Below are 19,642 nucleotides of genomic sequence, written 5' to 3'. Positions count from 1 at the left end.
TTTTTTTTATCTCATGACATTCTGTGTTATAATTTGCAAGAATGGGCTTCAATACATATTTGACTTACTGGACAGTGGATTAATTTAATTTCTAAAAATTGTACCCAATAACAATGACTATTACCACAATGAAATGTGCCATTATGTTCTGGACAGTAAACCAGTTACTTTCACAATGAGACTTTCCATATTTAAATCTATTCCACAGGTTTCCCTCCAGAAACTTATACAGATTCTAAATGTCAGTAGAAATGGTTAATGCATTATGTGTTTGTGTGCTTTTGTTTTATAGGTTATCTGCCCTGCATCATGCTGCTCTTAATGGAAACGTGGAGGTGATTTCACTGTTGCTTGAGTCACAAGCTGTCGTAGACATCAAAGACCAGAACGGTACAAACACACAGCACCACACACACACATACAGATGTATTTATTGAGTCCAGTTAGTTATAACTGTCTCATATGTAAGTATATGTAAAGCACAGATTAATCAATTATCAAAACCCTTTTTCTGAAGGGATGCGGCCCTTACATTACGCTGCTTGGCAGGGCAAGTGTGAGCCCATGAAAATGCTGCTCAAGGCGGGGTCATCAGTCAACAGCCAATCAGATGAGGGACAGATCCCTTTACACCTCTCATCACAGCATGGCCATTATGAAGGAGTGAGTACACACACACACACACACAATTAGACTCATGATGTACACACACACATACTCACCGTACTGTACTGTTTGTGTTTGCAGAGCGAGATGCTGATCCAACATCAGTCGAACCCCTGCCTCAGAGACCACGCTGGGAAAACCCCTCTAGACTTGGCCTGTGAATTTGGACGAGTCACGGTCAGTTACGCTGTGTTTGTGCGGGTCTGTCTGCGTGTATGCAGGGGTTTGTGATAGATAGATGAGAAACGGTGCTCCCCTGTGGGATTGTGGGAACTACACCTCTTCTCACGTTCTCAGCCAAATGCAGGAAACCCCTTATTCACTCACAGCCCGGTTTTCATTGCTTCCATATGAGCACAAGAGATTGTCATAACCGTTTTTTTTTAAGGGATGATCCCTCCAAATAGTATTATTCTGTCACCATTTGCTCAGCCTCAAATCTTTCTCTCTTCCATGGAACATGACAGGGGAATTTTTAAAATGGTACTGGATGCTATTTCACAATATTAATAGAGCCAAAAATGTGTGCACTATACCAAAATCATCTGAAGTCATATGATAGCTTTATGTGAAAAGACAGAGCTAGATTTAATAACTGACTCTAAATAAGGGTTCTTTATTGGCATCTATGGTTTCATGAAGAGCTTTTTATTCCATCCATGGAATCTTTCCACTGCAAAAAAACGTTCTTCATTTTATTAAATATATTTTTTCACACTGAGAAAAATGCTTTTGGCATTACAGCAAAAACTCCCTTCTGGAACCTTTACTTTGTGTAATTCACTGATGATCTTCACCAGTTAACTATTGTAACTGAATCACTGAATTCCCATTTGGGAATGGGATTCGATTCTACTTAAAAGAATGATTCATTTGTGAATGAATCACTGCTTTTCATGTGAACACAATAAGGAGAGCTAGGGAAGTTGTCTGCATCCATCGAAAATGGTTTAAAATTCAGTCTATTCCTCACTTAAATCTATCAGCTTTAAGGATCTTGTGCTATATATGAATTTATGAGTGTATGATACTTTAATGGTGTTTCTGCATCCGTCTGAAGCATGAAAGCCTTGTTTTGTGTTCTAGAAGAAATACATTTCTGGGTATGGAGGGTGAGTCATTGAGGGAACTATTGCTAACTTTTCATGTTTGTTTTATTGACATACTGTTTTATTTGTCATATTAAAATTAAATAATTTCTTGTTCTTAAAAAATGTAGATATTTTTTGTGTGAAAGTTGCCGTATATGATGTTCTGTTTTGATAACTTCCAGCCAGACTCAGATATTGAATTATATCTCCAAAAACATGTCAGCAAACCGAATGTCAGCTTATCCGAACACTCAAAGTGACTGACAGGTAAAAGTGACTCAAAGTCTTCTGATTGGCTAAACAATAGCGATCGAATCCCTTTTTGCTGTTGACAGAGCTTAAAGCTGTCAGAGAGACAGGTGTGATTTCTCACGGTGATATCTGTCAGGTAGTAGGACTTTTATTGCATGCTATTCCATAAAAACATTTACAACACCAGTAACTGACAAAACATTTTGAACAGCATAAAATAAAAAGCTTTTATATATAGTAGAATATATGGTGCACTTTTATAGGTAAAATTCTGTTGAACAAATTCATTATTTTGCACATAATGGATTGATTTTGTGGGCAGCAGTGCCAGCGTTTAATCAAAAAACTTTTCCTACACAGATATTTAAGTGAAAACCATCTGAATTACTGTGGTTATCTAGGTGGTTATTAAATAGAACATTTTTGGACATATAAATATTTATATACATCCCTTCAGTCTACTTTTTGTTCTGAGACATTCATAAGGATTTTGGTATAACAATTGTGTATTTACTGTATATACAGTTTTTATCTTTAAACATCAACCTACACAGTTACTACAGATGAAAATGAGCTATCTTGGCTAAATATGGCACATTTTACATTGCTTTTGTGTATTATTAATCTGTATCATTCCTGATCAAAGGCACGATTCACCCAAAATTTTAATCTGTCATAATGTACTCATCATCAATTTGTTCCATTGCTGTCTGAATTTTTATCTGCTGAACACAAAATAATATATTTTGAAGAATATTGGTTACCAGATTGCTTTCTGGTCCCCATTAACTTCCATATCATTTTTTTCCCCATAATATGGAAGACAGTGGAGACCAGCAACTATTTGACTACCAAAATATCTTATTTTATGTTCAGCAGAAAAAAAAATGTTTTGAAATGACATGGGGTTGAGTAAATGATGACAGAATGAAACATTTTGGGTGAACTCTCTCTTTAAATATCTAAAGAATGAAAGAATGAATATATAGCAGATCAGACAGGAATGGCACACCTGTGTAAGCTGTGTTTGTTCAGTATGTATGTATATTTTCTGTGTGTTTTACAGCTGGTGCAGCTGCTCCTGAACAGTAACATGTGTGCTGCTATGTTAGAACCGAAGCCTTCTGATCCTAACGGCATCAGTCCTCTCCATTTGGCGGCAAAGAATGGACATATCGAGATCATCAAGTAGGTTCTCACTGCATTTTGCCCTTTTGCACTTTATTGCTACACATATGCACCACTAAGTCATCATTAATGTTACATCTTACCAATAAGGTTATGTGCATACAACCTATGTCTGACTCATATTTTACACCAAAACCCAAAGGAGAAAAAACAGGAAATATATGCTCATAATTCTGGTTAAATTCTAATTTAGTTTGTGGCATTACCTTCAGGTCATGATAATTAAACACATTCCCTCTGCTCTGCAAGTCTTTTTAATGTGAAAATAAATATTATTTATATTGTATTTTAGTATGTATTTATTATAGCAGAATTTGTTGTATTGCCTTTATATTGGTTTTAATTACAATTATTTGATTAAATATCATTTTTACAATCTTGAAAGATTTTGTGAAATGATTCACAATTTGGACCCAAAGGATTTCTGTATATGAACATAATTGTATGTGGTATATACACTACAATAAAAAAAGCCTGGGGTCAGTGTCTAATTCAGTAAAACTCATTCAGATCATTAAAGAATCATTAATTTGTTCTGTTTCAAACTTTCATCACTTTCTCTTCATCAAAGATTTCTGAAAATATAAATTTTTTTCTCCAAAATGATTTCCACAAAAAAAGAATTAATACTATGTCATTATTATTACTGTTTGTAGGCTTAAGAGACAGCTTTTAAAAACCCTAAAACATCTTAAACTTATTACTGGAACAATAATGGATGTAAAATCTCATCAAAAATTCAGAGGATGTTATGATTTTTTTTTTTTTTTTTTTTTATGAGGAATTATAGTTTTATTATTGCTTTCATTTCAATTCTTTACAATGGGACAGACATTGACGCTGCAAAATCCTGACACAGCATTTAGCTCACTGACACAAAACTGCATGACTGATGTGCTAAGACAGGTCAGGAGCAAAGGGATCGGGGATGATGAGAGAAATGAAAGGCACTGTGGATTGTCTGATCAGTCCCCGGAGGCTTCATTCATTAGATCCGCACACACACATTCAAAGCTCATGTCCTCGTTTTTCCCTTTGATGGACAGTGCCATCACTGCTCAGTGACGCACAACGTTAATTAGTGATTTCATCACTCCACACACATATTAGGTTGTTTATGGATCAATGTGAATGTGTGTTTGGTTGGATGGGGGGAAAGACATATTTTAGACTGCAACTTGATAATTACTTATTAAGTTTTTATTTTAAACATTAAAAAATGTTTATTAGAATTACTGTAGAACTATTCTTTTTATGTATCGATCAATAAACTTTGTACTGTTTAGAATAGTGTTGTGGAATAAGTCTTTTAGTGTGTTTAAATATGTTTGTATGATGTTTTCTTGTGTGTATGTGTTCAGGTTACTGATCCAGGCTGGTATAGATATAAACCGACAGACGAAATCAGGCACAGCGTTGCATGAAGCTGCTCTCTGCGGGAAAACCGAGGCTGTGCGACTGCTGCTGGATGTGAGTAATTCATTTGACTGCTTGCCAACAGTATGCATTCATTTTTTAAATATACACTGCCATTCAAAGGTTTGGAGTTGGTATGATTTTTATTGAAGGATGTCTTTTAGGCTCACCAAGCATTCTTTTGATAAAAGTACTATTATTTTTTATAGGTTTTAAAATGTAATTTTTTCTTCTGAAGAATTTTCAGCATCATTGCTCTAGTCTTTAGTGTCACATAATCCTTCAGAAATCATTCTAATATGTGGATTTATTTCTTATGAAAGATTTCTTATCAATGTTGAAAACAGTTACTGCTTAATATTGTTTGTGTAAACCATAATACATTTTGTGTAAACCATAATACGGAACGTAGAATTCTTGATAAATTTTTATTGTTACATTTTTTTTTTTGTTCATTTTAGTTTGAGAGTTTATGTATGTTCACATATATGAATGTGTGTGCTCCTTAGCATTTCTGTATCTACAGAGTAACAACTATGTGCCAAGTGAATGTGTTTTCTATCTCTTCAGAGTGGTATCAGTGCTGGGGTGAGGAACACATTCTGTCAGACAGCGCTGGATATTGTTAACCAGTTCACCACTACCCAAGCCAGCAAGGAAATCAAACAGATGCTGAGAGGTACAATAGGGGAACGTTTCTGAAAACACAATTGCACAAGGAAATGTCCAAGGCTCTCTAAAATCTCTGGTATCTGTGTGTGTGTGTGTGTGTGTTCCTGCATACAGATGCATCGGCTGCCATGCAAGTGAGGGCTCTGAAGGATTACTGCAACAATTACGACCTGACAAGCCTCAATATTAAAGCAGGCGACATCATCACGGTAAAGAAGCAATTCTTGAACTGTAACATTGTAATGTAGCAAGGTGTGTATTTCTGAATTTTAATTAAACTTTACACCCAGGGATGGCATGAATATTTTTTTTTAAGATGAACGAGGTACTTTTTTAAAACTCTGTAGTGAAAAAAAGATAATGTGTATATATATATATATATATATATATATATATATATATATATATATATATATATATATTTAAATCAGTAAGATTTGTTTTTGAAAGACATTAATACTTTTATTCAGCAAAGATGCATTATATCTACCAAAAGTAACAGTAAAGACATTTCTTAGGTTATAAAATATTTCTATTTCAAATAAATGCTGCCCTTTTGAACATTTGAATGCTACAAATAAATAAATAAACCAACAAACAAGACCAATGTAGTAATTAGCATTTTACCACTAAAATGATTTTAGTTTTGTCACATGGAACAGTGCATGTACCGTATGTCTCAGTGGTTTTCTACTGCAGGCTCGTTCTGGAACATTTCTGTTTGGTCCTCAGGTCTTGGAGCAGCATTCTGATGGACGATGGAAGGGCTGTATCCACGACAACCGAACAGGAAATGACCGTGTGGGTTACTTTCCGTCCAACATGGTGGAAGTCATCAAAAGGGCAGGTGTGCCATTGCATCACCGCATGACCCTCCTAGGATGTCATGTGACACATATGCACATTACATTAAGGTCAATCTGAAGCTCATCTACCTGGCACATAGACAAATGTCTGTGTGTGCATGTGTGTGTGTATGTGTGTGCATTTGTTTGAATGATTTTTAGTTGCATGCATTTCTGCATACATGAGTGTTTATGTATTCATTTTCAAGTGTGTGTATGTGTGTGTGTGTGTGTGTGTGTGTGTTAGGGATGGACATTTTGTTTATTTCATTCACTTGAGTAATTAAATAAAAGAAGTAAGTAGATATATCAAGATTCAAGAGGCATTAATTTATCATTTGCATAGTTAACACTGGGGAAAACTGGACATTGAAATGCTTGTGATGAGGCTCAGACATACATTGACAATAACAGGACTATACATAAACAGATATAGACGTACATGGAGGGGCACAGAGATATTGAGTGACTTCAGTGATCATAGGCAGAGCAATAAACACAGAGAGAGCATTAAATACAAATAAGTGGTAGTAACATATACAATAAGGGTAGACAGTGTTAAGAGTTATACTGTAAGTAGTCCTGAGGTACTGATATAAGAATATTGGGGTAGAGCAGCGTCCATATATCAACTAAGTACTAAGGGAGCAGACATCACTATTGGAAAAATATGGGAATAAACACGCTGACATGCTGATAAATGGCACTGCAAATTATGCAGCTTGCTGAAGAGAGAAAGTGATCAAATGAAACAAATCCCATTGACTTACACTTCCATTCAAAGGTTTGGGTTTGAGATCAGAAAGATTTTAAAGTTAAAAAAAGGGAGAAAAAAAAAATGAATTTAAGTATAAATTACATAAAGTATATTTTAAAACATATAATTTTATTCATACTTATAGTAAAAAATAGTAAAAAAACAAAAAACACATAGCAATGCATTAAATAAAACCACAAAGAATACTTTAGCAACCACATAGCAACACTTTAAAATCATCATAAAAACATATAACAATAAATAGATAAATAGTTGAGATGTTTTGAAAAAGTAAACAAAATGAAATCTACATAAGAAGAATCTTATATTTTTATAGTTGATCATTCATTGTTGTCTGTATTTCAAATTGTGTATTCATGCCAGTAGTAGATGTGTGTGGAGGTGTGGTCCTTCATTTGCTCTATATCCAACTGTCCTGTCCTTTATCACCAGTCAAGTGATTCTAATTAGAAGTGTCAGCTTGAAAAGATGAAAGAGGGAGTGACAAACCGGGCAGATGAGAGTGGCTCATCTGTCTGTTACTGTTCGGTCATCTCTGAGTCCACCTATACCATCGTTTCATGCCCCCATTTATTTTTCTTCAACTCACATCAGTGAATTCTCACTATTGCACATTCACACACATGCAAACAGGTTTTCACACATTTATACATGCAAATCAGTGGCGGCTGCTGCTGCTTCTTGAAAGTGAAGAAACATCACTTATCAGTGTCAGAATATATATTCAGATTTATTTAATTTTACTTTCTATTCCAGTGTCCGTAATTTGTTATGCATACTTCTCAAACAACTATTTATACAATGCTATGGATTGTGCCTTTGAGACTGTGTTGGGCTGGTTGGGATCCAGTCCATATAAGAGAAGCTGGGCTTCTAGGGAATACCTACAGTTTCTGCAATTAAAAAGTAGGGCTGCACAATTAATCTTAATAAAAAAAAAGTCTAAATGTAATTCTAAATGGTTGCAATTTATTAAAGTAAATATATGCGCTGTAGGTTTCAAAGTGAAGCATGGCACTGTGTTTATATATGCGTAAGCAGCTTATAATCCATTTTTTAGTTTCTCGGCTCAGTTTGCAGTAAATCCTGATCTACAGGATTATAAGTTCTATAAGTTTGGGTCGCTTACTGTGCATTTGGGCAATATGAGCCAACCATATTTCCAAACTTGTAATGAGCTGATTAAGAAAAACGAATTGTCTGCAGTTTACCACCAAAAAATTCAGCAAATTTACACATTTTATCGCCAAATTACTATTTTAATTTTCTTAAATACTTTTTACAGAGAACTATTAAAATAGTAATATATCTTAATTTAAAATTAATAAGATGACTATTACTACTACTAATAATAATAATTATTATTTATTTTTTATATTTATATAATTACACAATTTCTGGCCAAACTGTGCAGTTCCTCTTGTCAGATGAACATTGATATTTGCACTGTTAAAATCCGTACAGATATGTGCCATAGACTCCCAGTGGGGCTCTTTGGGATACGCAATCACAAAATTAATTGCTGGGTTTTAGTTTACACTTTTTCTTCAATGTTGAAATATGCCAGAATTGAAATATAACACTTCCCGATCCCCATTATCTTCCTTTTTCATGCATGAAAATGTAGTCTGCATGCATAGCACATAGATCAGTTATAAATATGTTTTGGGTTTTTTTTTTGGTGGGAATGCATTGCAATATACTGTATGTTGTGGAAATAGTATGCATGAGTATATATTTTTTTATTATTATTATTTTGTTTTCTTTATTAACTTAAGTGTACATAAGTTCATGTTCACCTTGCATGTTAACTTACAGGGTAAAGTTAAGCTCAACAATAGAGTTAGACATTTTTGCTTGAACATGTTTTGTTTTGTGTTTCCTTTCCTGTTTTTTCCTTGTTGTTTGTTGTTGTTTGTGTTTTTTGGTGTTGCCGTTCTGTTGCACCCAGGTCCCTCAACCCAACATTATCTTAAGATACAGATCCGTCCGCCAGCAATTGGTTCAGTTATCATGGTGAACGGTGACTCCTCCCACATTTTTTCTCTGCCCCTCACTCCCCCTCCCCCTCCTACCCAGCCCCTTACCCATCAGCCCCTCTTCACCTCATTTGGCTATAATATGCCTACCTGCAGCACATTTGGGTATGAACCAGCCTCCTCCTGCTCAGATGAGCCACAAAAAGAGACAGGTATAAACACAAACATGACACCGTCAGAAAAATACGCACATTTACCCATTTACATTTATCATGAGTGTATCATATCATACACCTGCCATTTTTTACCCTTTGTAAACTACATGAGCATAATAAAATGCATCGAACAGATGTGAATCTGAATGTCTTTGGAAAACTCGGATGTAAAAAATTTGAGATAGATGAGTGAATCTGACTTAACCTAAGAAGAACATTTTCAGGTCATATTTCACCTCAAGAAAAAAGTTCATATAAGAAAATATCTTATTTTTTAACCATTGTTACATTATTTTTATGTCAGTTAAGCAAATTTCTCCCCAGTTCTCTTCACCATATAGTGCAAAAATTTTCAGAATGTGAAAATACATCTATTATTCAGGTTACACAGGTGCATCTAAATCATTATTATTATTATTATTTATTCTTTTTTTGTAATTTAATTTAAAAAGCTAACTTTCTTATATTTTAGATTCATTGCACAAAAACTTCAATATTTGTAAATATTGAGTTTCAACTTTCTGTTTAGGAAAACTTAAAATTCAGTATTTCAAAAAATTTGAATATTCCATTTTAAGCTTGATTAATTTTGAGTTTAAATACTGGGTATCTCTTGGGCTACTTTAGAACATGCAACCATAATTATGGGAAAGACTTGTCTAGAAGATGATCATCGACACCCTTCACAAGGAGGATAAGCCACAGAAGGTCATTGCTGAAAGGGCTGGCTGTTCACAGAGTGCTGCATTAAAATATATTCATAGAAAGTTGACTGCAAGGAAAAAGTGTGGTAGGAAAAGGTGCACAAGAAACAGGGATTACCACAACCTTGGGAAGATTGTCAGGAAAAGCCGATTCGAGAACTTGGGAGAGTTTCACGAGGAGTGGACTGAAGCTGGAGTCAGAGCATCAAGAGTCCCCACACTCAGACGTCTTCGGGAAAAGAGCTACAGCTGTCACATTCCTAGAACCAAGCCACTCCTGAACCAGAAAAAAACCTCAGAGCATTTCACCTGGGATAAGGAGAAAAAGAACTGGACTGTTGCTCAGTGGTCCACAGTCCTCTTTTCAGATGAAAGTAAATTTAGCATTTCATTTGGCAATCAAGGTCTGGAGAGGCACAGAATCCAAGCTGCTTGAAGTCCAGTGTGAAGTTTCTGAAGTCAGTGATGATTTGGGGTGTCATGACGTCTGCTGGTGTTGGTTCATTGTGTTTTATCAATTTCAAGTTCAAAGTCAATGCAGCAATCTAGCAGGAGATTTTGGAGCACTTTATGCTTCCATCTGCTGACAAGCTTTATGGAGATGCTGATTTCATTTTGCAGCAGGACTTTAGCACCTGCCCACAGGGCCAGTGGTTTGCTGACCATGATATTACTGTGCTTGATTGGCCAGCCAACTCACCTGAACCTCACAGAGAAACTTTGGGGTATTGTGAAGAGGAAGATAAGTAACATCCGACAAACAATACAGAGGAGATGAAGGCTGCTATCAAAACAACTTGGGTTTCAATAACACCTCAGCAGTGCCACAGGCTGATCGCCTCCATGCCACGCTGCACTGAAGCAGTAATTCATACAAACGGAACCCCAACCAAGTATTGAGTTCATAATTAAACATGCTTTGGAGATCTGGGAACATTTCTGTCTTGTAAATCTTGTAAATCCATGATATTCTAATTATTTGAGATGCTCCTGTATATCATATACACTACTGTCACTAAGATTTAATAATAATAATAATAATAATAATTTTATTTGGTGATGAGAAACTGGTGACAGTTTTTTGTTTCAGTACTAGACATACAATTTCACAGCTAAATGGAGTTTTCTAATTATGTAAGGGGTCTGAATATTTTTTTGCATGAAAATGTATTTGAAAACATAACATATATTTTCAACAGCAAAGCACCCAGATTACTGACAGATTGCTACAGTCCATTTAAACTGCCCTAAAAGATCCCTTTGCTATCTGCTCCCTCGTTGTGCATCTGTGGTTGCCAATTAGGAGTTTGCAAAGTAATGTTTTTATTCTTACATCACTGTGTTTGTGTGTATCTGATATTTTTCAGGCTCAAGAGGATCCGTTTCCAGCCCTCATGGTTCTCCGACCCTTAGCGGCCAGCAGAGTGGCGCTAATGAGGACATTTGGGTACTGAGGAAACCTTTAGCTGGTAAAAACACAGTTTTTTATTGGACAGCTGATGTGACATGCTATGTGTTATATTGTTCATTTTATGTTTACAGCTTTTATTAAGGTATCATATTAACCAAGAGACTACATGGAATATTTATGCTTTTTAAATATACATTACCTTCAAAAGATCTTCATCTTTTTATGTTTTTGACATTATACTCACCATGACTGCATTTATTTAATCAAGTAAAACGTAATATTGGAAAATATAATTTTTTTTATTTTGATATATGAAATGTAATTTATACCTGATTGTATTTTTTTTATTCTATTCTTTCACCAAAAAATAAATAAATAAATAAAATAAAATAAACAATACCAATTGTTCTTATAACAAGATTTAGTTCCAAACCTGTTTTTATTTAATTATTTTTAATGTATGACCTTTTTCATACATACAATTATAAAAAAAGACAAAAGCAGATAAAAGTAGTCCATATAAGACAATATTTCAACTCTGAAGCTATACCATACCATAACATGAAAGGATATAAAAAAAATAAAAAATAACTGAAAATAGAAAAAAATCTTGACATTCAATTACATTGTTTCACGAGTTGTCGCAACACATATTTGGATTCGAATGCTCGTCAATCTCGTGATACATTGTGACAGCAATATGGAAAAATGTTTTAATGCAACCCTAAATGACATCTGATTGTTACAACAGAGGATGATCTAAAACCTTATACATTCATATAAATTCAAATATGGTCATGTTATCTGTCAGCAACCCAAACACATGCTAAACTACTAAATGTGTCTTTTGATTCTATCATGTTTTTCTTTAAAGCAGTTAAAGCAAACTTATGCACAAACATGGAAATACTCAACAGATCTTTCTTTCTTGCATGATAACTTGTGTCTGCCAGCAGGGGGCAGTGTTGGCAGTATGGGCAGCACAGGCAGTCTGACCAGTGGACGTTCATCTACTAGCGGACAAAGCAGTAATGCCAACGCTCACCTTACCAACTCCCCTGTGCCCGTGCCAACCACCCCCACGCACTCACCCGGGGTGAACACGCTTGGCCTCAACGTCCCGGGACTGCATGCTCAGGCCGAGGGTGTGAAGGTGCGGCGCACACAAAGCCCAATGATGCACACATAGACAGATGAGTCTGTCTTTCTCTTTATTTCTCACATTACTGATCATGTGTGTGTGCATTTGTGTGTGTGTGTTTTAGCTGTTGGCCACGGTGCTGTCCCAGTCAGCCAAAGCAAAAGAACATCTTATGGACCAATCTCAGTCTTTAGATCCTAATTCAGGTATTGCGATACATATATACCAGTATTGTCAGGAACTTTGTTTTCTAAGGACATTATAGTAACTTTTGTACATGGAATGGTGTCCAGGTGGTTTTTAGGGGATGACAAAACTATCTATCTATCTATCTATCTATCTATCTATCTATCTATCTATCTATCTATCTATCTATCTATCTATCTATCTATCTATCTATCTATCTATCTATCTATCTATCTATCATCCATATTTCTCATTTGTACACATCTTCTATGTCCATACTCATAAACCCATACTACTATTTATTCATAATAAGTAAAAATATAAAATGTTATCTTTTTACATTTTATTTCACTTTCTTTTTTTCCCCCATAGTGTCTCCAGAGTGCATCCAGAGTGCATCTGCTGTCCCACGTCAGCAAAGGAAGAAACCTTTTGTGGATCCACTGCTGCAGAGGAAAGATGAAGCTTCAGCTGAGAGCAAGGCAAGTGTGTGTTTGTGTGTGTGTGTGTGTGTGTGTGTGTGCTCTTGTTTTTGTGACATATCAGGACACAACTCTGTATAATGACATGGATATGACACAGGTATTACAAGGAGAGGGTGACTTATGAGGACATAACCCATGTCCCCATTTTTCAAAACGCTTATAAATCAATCATACATAATGAGTTTTTTTTTAAGTAAAAATGCACAAAGTTTCCTGTGAGGGTTAGGGTTAGGTGTAGGGTTGGTGAAGGCCGATAGAATATTCAGTTTGTACAGTATAAAAACCATTACACCTATGGGATGTCAACAAACGTGTGTGTGTGTGTGTGTGTGTGTGGTGGACCAGATTTGTTTATGTGAATCATTATGTAATTAATAAAGTAAAACATAAGGTTATACACTTTAAAACACACTCTACTCTCCAGAAGTTTGGTGTTTGTTTGATTTTTTTTTGTTTGATTTTTTTTTAACGTTTTTAGAAGTCTTTAATGCTCAGCAAAGCATTGATAAAAAAAAAAAAAAAAAACTATATTGTGAAATATTTTTAGAACTAACTGTTTTCTAGTCATTATATTTTAAAGTGTCATTTATTCCTGTGATGAAAAAGCTGAACTTTTGTCTTCAGTTCTCCAGTCTTTAGTGTCACATGATCCCTAAGAAATAATTCTAATATGCTGATGATTTGATTATCAATGCAGTAAAAAATTTTTTTGCTGCTTAGTGTTTTTCTAAAAAGAAGTGATGCTTTTTCAGGATTCTTTCACCAATAGAAAGGTCAAAAGAACATTAATTTGAAATAGAAATATATAACATTAACATTATATATGTCTTTACTCACACTTTTGGTCAATTTACTGCATCTCTGTTCAATAAAGTTATTAATTTATTTAAAAAAATATATACTAACCCCAGTTATTTGAAAGATTGTGTGAATTATAATAAATATAATTTATTTTTAGTCAAAGCTGTTGCTGTGTTAGTAAATAGGTGCCATCATAGTATCAGATTAAAATACCATAGTACCTTGATGTATTACATTGATAAATGATAACTATATTCATATGTTAGCATATATATCAAGGTATTTTAAAGAATACATCCCACAGTAAAACCACAGTATTGCCATAATACTTTTTGGTTAGTGAAGATTTTAAAGAAGTTGTTATTTGCTGCCACACAGTGGTTATAGTGTATACTGCTTGACACACTTTAAAACATTTCTGGACTTGGAATCATGAATCTGTCAAAGGAACGTCTGAATTATTGATGCATTTCTTTTTTCCCTGCCGTGTATGTGTGTGTGTTTTAGAGCTCAGAGGCTGTTGTTGAATGGCTCACTAGTGCACAGCTGCAGTTCTACACAACAAACTTTCTCACTGCTGGTTATGACCTGCAGACCATAAGCAGAATGACACCAGAGGTAATGCAAACACACAAAGCTCAGATAAATGCTGTCAATCATCATTCCTTGTGTCTGTGAAAGCATTTAATACATATGATGCAAAGTCTCTTGAAGTTTTAAAATTATGTATTCTTTATTCTGTTAAGACAGAATAAATGTTGCATTATGTAACTATATATGCATACTGACCGCAAAAATATTTTGAGACTTTCAACACAAAATATCATTATATCATTCCAATAATTTAGAGAGTGACTTAAGTGCCCTTTTTATTTTTGGGTCCACTATACACTATATATATATATATATATATATATATATATATATATATATATATATATATATATATATATATATATATATATATATATATATATATATATATATATATATACACAGTTGGGATCGAAAATTTGGGCACCCCTTGCAGAATCTGTGAAAATGCGAGTAATTTTCAAAAAATAAGAGAGATCATACTAAATGCATGTTATTTTTTATTTAGTACTGTCCTGAGTAAGATATTGTACATAAAATATTTTAACATTAATTCCACAAGACAAAGAAAATTCTGAAATTATTAAAATAACCCCACTCAAAAGTTTGGGAACCCTTGGTTCTTAGTACTGTGTTCTGTTACCTGATGATCCTCGGCTGTCTTTCTGTTTTGTGATGATTGTGCATGAGTCCCTTGTTTGTTCTGAACAGTTAAACTGAGCAGCGTTCTTCAGAAAAATCTTTAAGGTCCTGCAGATTCTTCAGTTTTCCAGCATCTTTGTGTATTTGAACCCTTTCCAGCAGGGACTTTATGATTTTGAGATACACCTTGTCACACTCAGGACATTTGAGGGAATCAAACACAACTATTTAAAAAGATTCAAACATTCACTGATGCTCCAGAAGGAAACAAGATGCATTAATTTTTGGAATTTGAAGATCAAGCTAATTGTACTTAATTTGTGTACCGGGAAACATACAACTATCTTCTGTTGCTTACGAAAGGCAGAACTAAATGGAAAAAAATTATATTTCAACAAAATAAGACAAATTTGGCCATCTTCATTGTGTGTTCACATGTTCACAGCTCTGAATGCATCTTGTTTCCTTCTGTTTATATAAGTTTTGAGATTTTATAAGCTGTGTGTGCACCCCACAGGACCTCACTGCTATTGGAGTGACAAAACCAGGGCACAGGAAGAAAATGCTTTCAGAAATCAGCAAAATAAACATCCCAGACTGGATACCTCAAGAGAAACCTGTAAGAGAAAAAAGTGGGGTTCCAGAAAATAAAATCTGAAGGAAATTCAATAGAAAGATTAATTATTTTCAGAATATTGAAAATATTTTAGTCTATTTTTAAGTCTCTAATCAAATAGGTACATTTATAAAGTTATATGTAGAACATGATTATCAGGTCTTACATGAAATTTGTGATATTTTTTATATAAAGTTGTTTGCTGCTTATCCAGTATTTATATATACACATGTACAATTTTATGTGATGTGTAATGTGAACTTGCTGTTGCATGTTATAGTCAAATCTGGCTGAGTGGCTGTCTGCAATTGGTCTCAATCAATACTACCAGACATTGGTTCAAAATGGCTATGACAATATGGATTTCATTAGTGATATTACCCTGGAGGACCTAAAAGAGATCGGCATCACTAAACTAGGCATGTATACTAAACATCCTTATGTTTACATTTAGAATGTATGCAGAAAAGACTGGCATGAATGATCACCAGTATATTGTGTTTTGGAAAGAGGCATGTTAGTGCTGGTGTGCCCAACCAGTCTTCTTATCTAGCTTAACCAGCTAGACTTCCTTGATCAAGCAGCATCATGAACTACATTTTGCTACTAAATGTCATGAATAATAGGAGTACATTTGAATAATCCAAAGCATAGATGTTGAATAAGTTGGATATCAGATGAATATCCTATGTGTCGTTTAGCCATAATGTCTATGATAGATTTTTATGTTCTCTACGTTCTTCTGTGGTGGTATGAGAATTTTCAAGAACACCTCTTTTATCAGCACCTGAATTAAACCATAATCAGGCCTGATTGCCAAAATCTTGGCATGACTCAAGGTACCAGGTGCCATTGATGCTGTTCTAATAATTCATGCTGGTCTTTTTAGCAGGGAAAAGCTTATAGACTGAACCTAACAGACAAAAAGAATAACTTTCCACCTCTGCCTTTTCTTTCCCACCAAGGACACCAAAAGAAGTTGATGTTAGCTGTCAAACGACTGAGCGAATCTCCACAAGCAGACATTGCCACCAAGGAGAGCCAGTTAGAAGAAAGCACAGATTCAAAACAATCATTAGAAACCAGCACAGAACAAGATGACAACTCTGTCCCCTCTGTTCGAACACATAAAAGAACAGAGGGACGTTCGGAGGGGCGTAGCTCTCCCCGGCACAGCACCCAAGGGCGGGGAATACAAAGAGCTAATGCCCCTCCTCCTCTGAAGAAACCTAGCTCAATTGAGAGTCCCACCCCAACACCTCCACACACCCCTACTAAAGGCAAAACTTCATCTTCTGCTTCAAATTCTCCTTCACATATTCCTTCCTCCCCATTAAAATCAAAGAGCAGGGCTAGAGGGCCTTGTGACTCTCCCCGTTCGCATGCTCATGCTCGTACTGTCCCCTTACTTTGTCTACCACCTGAAGGAGAAACCGAAGAGGGCAATAGTCAAACTCTGCCCCAGCCAAGACGCGGAAAGTCCATTGTTACTGATGCTGAGCATGACTTACCCATGCCAGACTCCTCTGTGAAATACGCCACACTTGGAGGACATAGGGTTACACCCAGCAGCTCGTCCAGAGCCTCTGGTGAAACTCTTGACATCAACAGTGTCAATCGCAGTCAGTCATTTGCTACAGCTCGGCCGCGCAGACGGACTCGTCCTCCAACTCCACCTAAACGTTCATGCTCTTCCATTTCCACTGGTAATCTGGCTGACGAGGCTGTAGCAGATGATGCAAGATCTAGTGATAATAGCGTTAACAATTTGCTACTCAATGTGACATACAGGGAGCGCAGACGTAGTGACTGTGGCATTGCCTCTGAAAAAACTTCATCTGGGGGCAGCGTAAGAGACATTGCTGCCATGCTTGAAATGTCCAATCTTGGAAGCAGTGGTAAAGGAAGTTGTTATCTGCAGGTAATTAAACAGTTTTAGGCATTGTTTTAAGCTACCATAGCTAATGCTCAGTGGTCCATTTCTTATTTTAATGAAGAAAAAAAAGATCTTACAATGCAGTTAAAATCAATTCACAAATTATAATGTTCTGTAATTTTCTGATGGATACACCATGTAACCGGATAGACAAAGTAACTAGGAACTATGCAATGCATTTACATTTTGAATAGTGAGAACTGATGTCTAGCATGGTTTTGATGTTTTACCTGTTCCCCAGGCAAGCCATAACCTCCTGCGGCAGAACCGTGAAGTTCTGAACTCTGACGCAGATAGTCGCCGCCGCACAATCAGTGAATTTTATGACTCTCATAAACAGCCTGATGATGATGAACGAGAGGAGGAGATAAACCGAGTCATGCAGGACTCCGCACATCTTAGACCAGCACCCCGTGAAACCCAACCAGTTAAACAGGCCCCTGAACCTCGTCCACGTTCCATGATCACTCATTTGGAATCAGAAGTTTCCTCTCTGCCACAAGAGGAGTGGTCACGAATGGATGCAACAGCAACTTTGAGAAGACCACGACCACCACATCACTCAGATGGTGAACATTTTAACTGGTCAGACACAAATACTATAAAGCGAAGACCTAAAGCATTGGCTCCACCACAGAGTAATGGCACTGATGGAAGTGGGACAGAGAACTTTCGGAGAAGGCCTGTATCAGAAACTTGTGTTGGAGATGGTGGTAGGGAGGAAGAACTGCATCATGATGGCTTTGGCTCTCTTCCCAGACAAATACTAAGACCCCCAGTTTCACCTAAACCAGGAATGGGCCTTCGAAAACCAGATCACCCAACCCCTACAAGGAGGGTTCCCTTACCTGGACCAGAAGGTCAACATAGCCCAGGTAACAATGCAATATAATAGATTGTTAATTTCTGATTTTTTTTCTCACCCTTTGTCCTGCAAACTGGTTTGTTTGTGGCAAACTAGCAAGTAATTATAAACCAGCATAGCAAGCAAAAATAGAAATTCATCCATGCATAAAGTTCATGGGTATTTCTTCACAGTTGCTCAAGGAAACCAGATCTCTGCTTTTATCGCATATTTAAATAGCCAGATGCCAGACTCCTTCCTGATTTATGTTTAACATAGTAAAAAGACTTGATTTGAAATTATTTGGACAAGTTTAATATTATGTTTTTGTTTGTTTTGTTTGTTTGTTTGTTATATAGTGGAGGTTAAGAAAGTCCCACCTCCAGTATCTCCCAAGCCAAGTCCGCCTCCTACACTCCCCAAACCGGTAAAAATAAAACCAGTCCATACAATAGGAACTCCTTGCTCTCCTCAGGCAGATGTTCTCAGTCCATCCAGTGCCTCCTTCAGCCAAGCTCCATCTGAGCAACTGGAGCATCCACCACAGATTTTGAGTCCAGTCACCCCAAAACCAATGGATGGAAGCATGCTTTCCCCACATGCAGCAACGTCTCCAGCTCAGAGCCCACAGACTCCTCAGACACCTCAAACCCCACAAACACCTTCTACACCAGGTTCAGGATCAGCTCCAGTGAAGCCCCCGAGGTCTTCCATGGCTAGTCTCTCAGTGGACATCCCGAGCCCTCTGGAAGTAGAACTGCCTGGAGTGGATGTGCAAAAGAAGCTAAGAGAAGTAGAGAAACAAAGAGAAGATGACGGCAGGAGGGATGGAAGAGTAGAAGAAGTTGGAATTGCAAGAATGGAAAGGATAGGTCTGACACAGGTGGATCAAATGTTTCAAGGTGAACAAGGCCTGATTTCAGATACAGGGGAGGGAGCAGGACCGGTGGTAATGAGAAGGAGGAAGGTAGGTGTAGCCAGACAGACACAAGTAGAAGGTGAACCACAGGATGGAGAAGAAAAGACAGAGGGGGAAAGCCAAGGCTTACTGAAGGTTGCTGAAACAGGAGGACCTGCATCGGGAGACATGGTACAACTCAGACTGGAGGAGACCAGTGCATCCCTGGCTGCTGCTCTGGAAGTGGTGGAGGAGAAGATTAAGAAGGATGACAGGTACAAA

The 19,642-nt window shown here is 36.4% G+C and overlaps 1 protein-coding gene across 2 annotated transcripts in view; it reads left to right on the top strand.

Moving 5' to 3' along the window:
- The window catches only part of si:dkeyp-9d4.3 (caskin-1), a 39,150-nt gene that overhangs the window by 18,925 nt on the left and 583 nt on the right, over positions 1–19,642 (top strand). The window contains exons 3-20 of one of the 2 annotated variants that reach the window (XM_052545416.1): positions 293–390; positions 518–663; positions 748–843; positions 3,076–3,197; positions 4,559–4,667; positions 5,184–5,292; positions 5,400–5,494; positions 6,018–6,132; positions 11,174–11,275; positions 12,174–12,370; positions 12,483–12,564; positions 12,917–13,026; positions 14,338–14,448; positions 15,584–15,685; positions 15,963–16,097; positions 16,644–17,603; positions 17,860–18,493; positions 18,822–19,635. In XM_052545416.1, coding sequence (XP_052401376.1) covers positions 293–390; positions 518–663; positions 748–843; positions 3,076–3,197; positions 4,559–4,667; positions 5,184–5,292; positions 5,400–5,494; positions 6,018–6,132; positions 11,174–11,275; positions 12,174–12,370; positions 12,483–12,564; positions 12,917–13,026; positions 14,338–14,448; positions 15,584–15,685; positions 15,963–16,097; positions 16,644–17,603; positions 17,860–18,493; positions 18,822–19,635 — 4,137 coding nt within the window. Of the gene's footprint in view, positions 1–292; positions 391–517; positions 664–747; positions 844–3,075; positions 3,198–4,558; positions 4,668–5,183; positions 5,293–5,399; positions 5,495–6,017; positions 6,133–11,173; positions 11,276–12,170; positions 12,371–12,482; positions 12,565–12,916; positions 13,027–14,337; positions 14,449–15,583; positions 15,686–15,962; positions 16,098–16,643; positions 17,604–17,859; positions 18,494–18,821; positions 19,636–19,642 lie in introns of both variants that reach the window. The other variant, XM_052545415.1, reaches the window with a different exon arrangement.

This window comes from Carassius gibelio, chromosome B1 (assembly GCF_023724105.1).
Source record: "Carassius gibelio isolate Cgi1373 ecotype wild population from Czech Republic chromosome B1, carGib1.2-hapl.c, whole genome shotgun sequence".
NCBI classification, from domain to species: domain Eukaryota; kingdom Metazoa; phylum Chordata; class Actinopteri; order Cypriniformes; family Cyprinidae; genus Carassius; species Carassius gibelio.
This window is presented reverse-complemented; position numbering and strand designations above follow the sequence as displayed.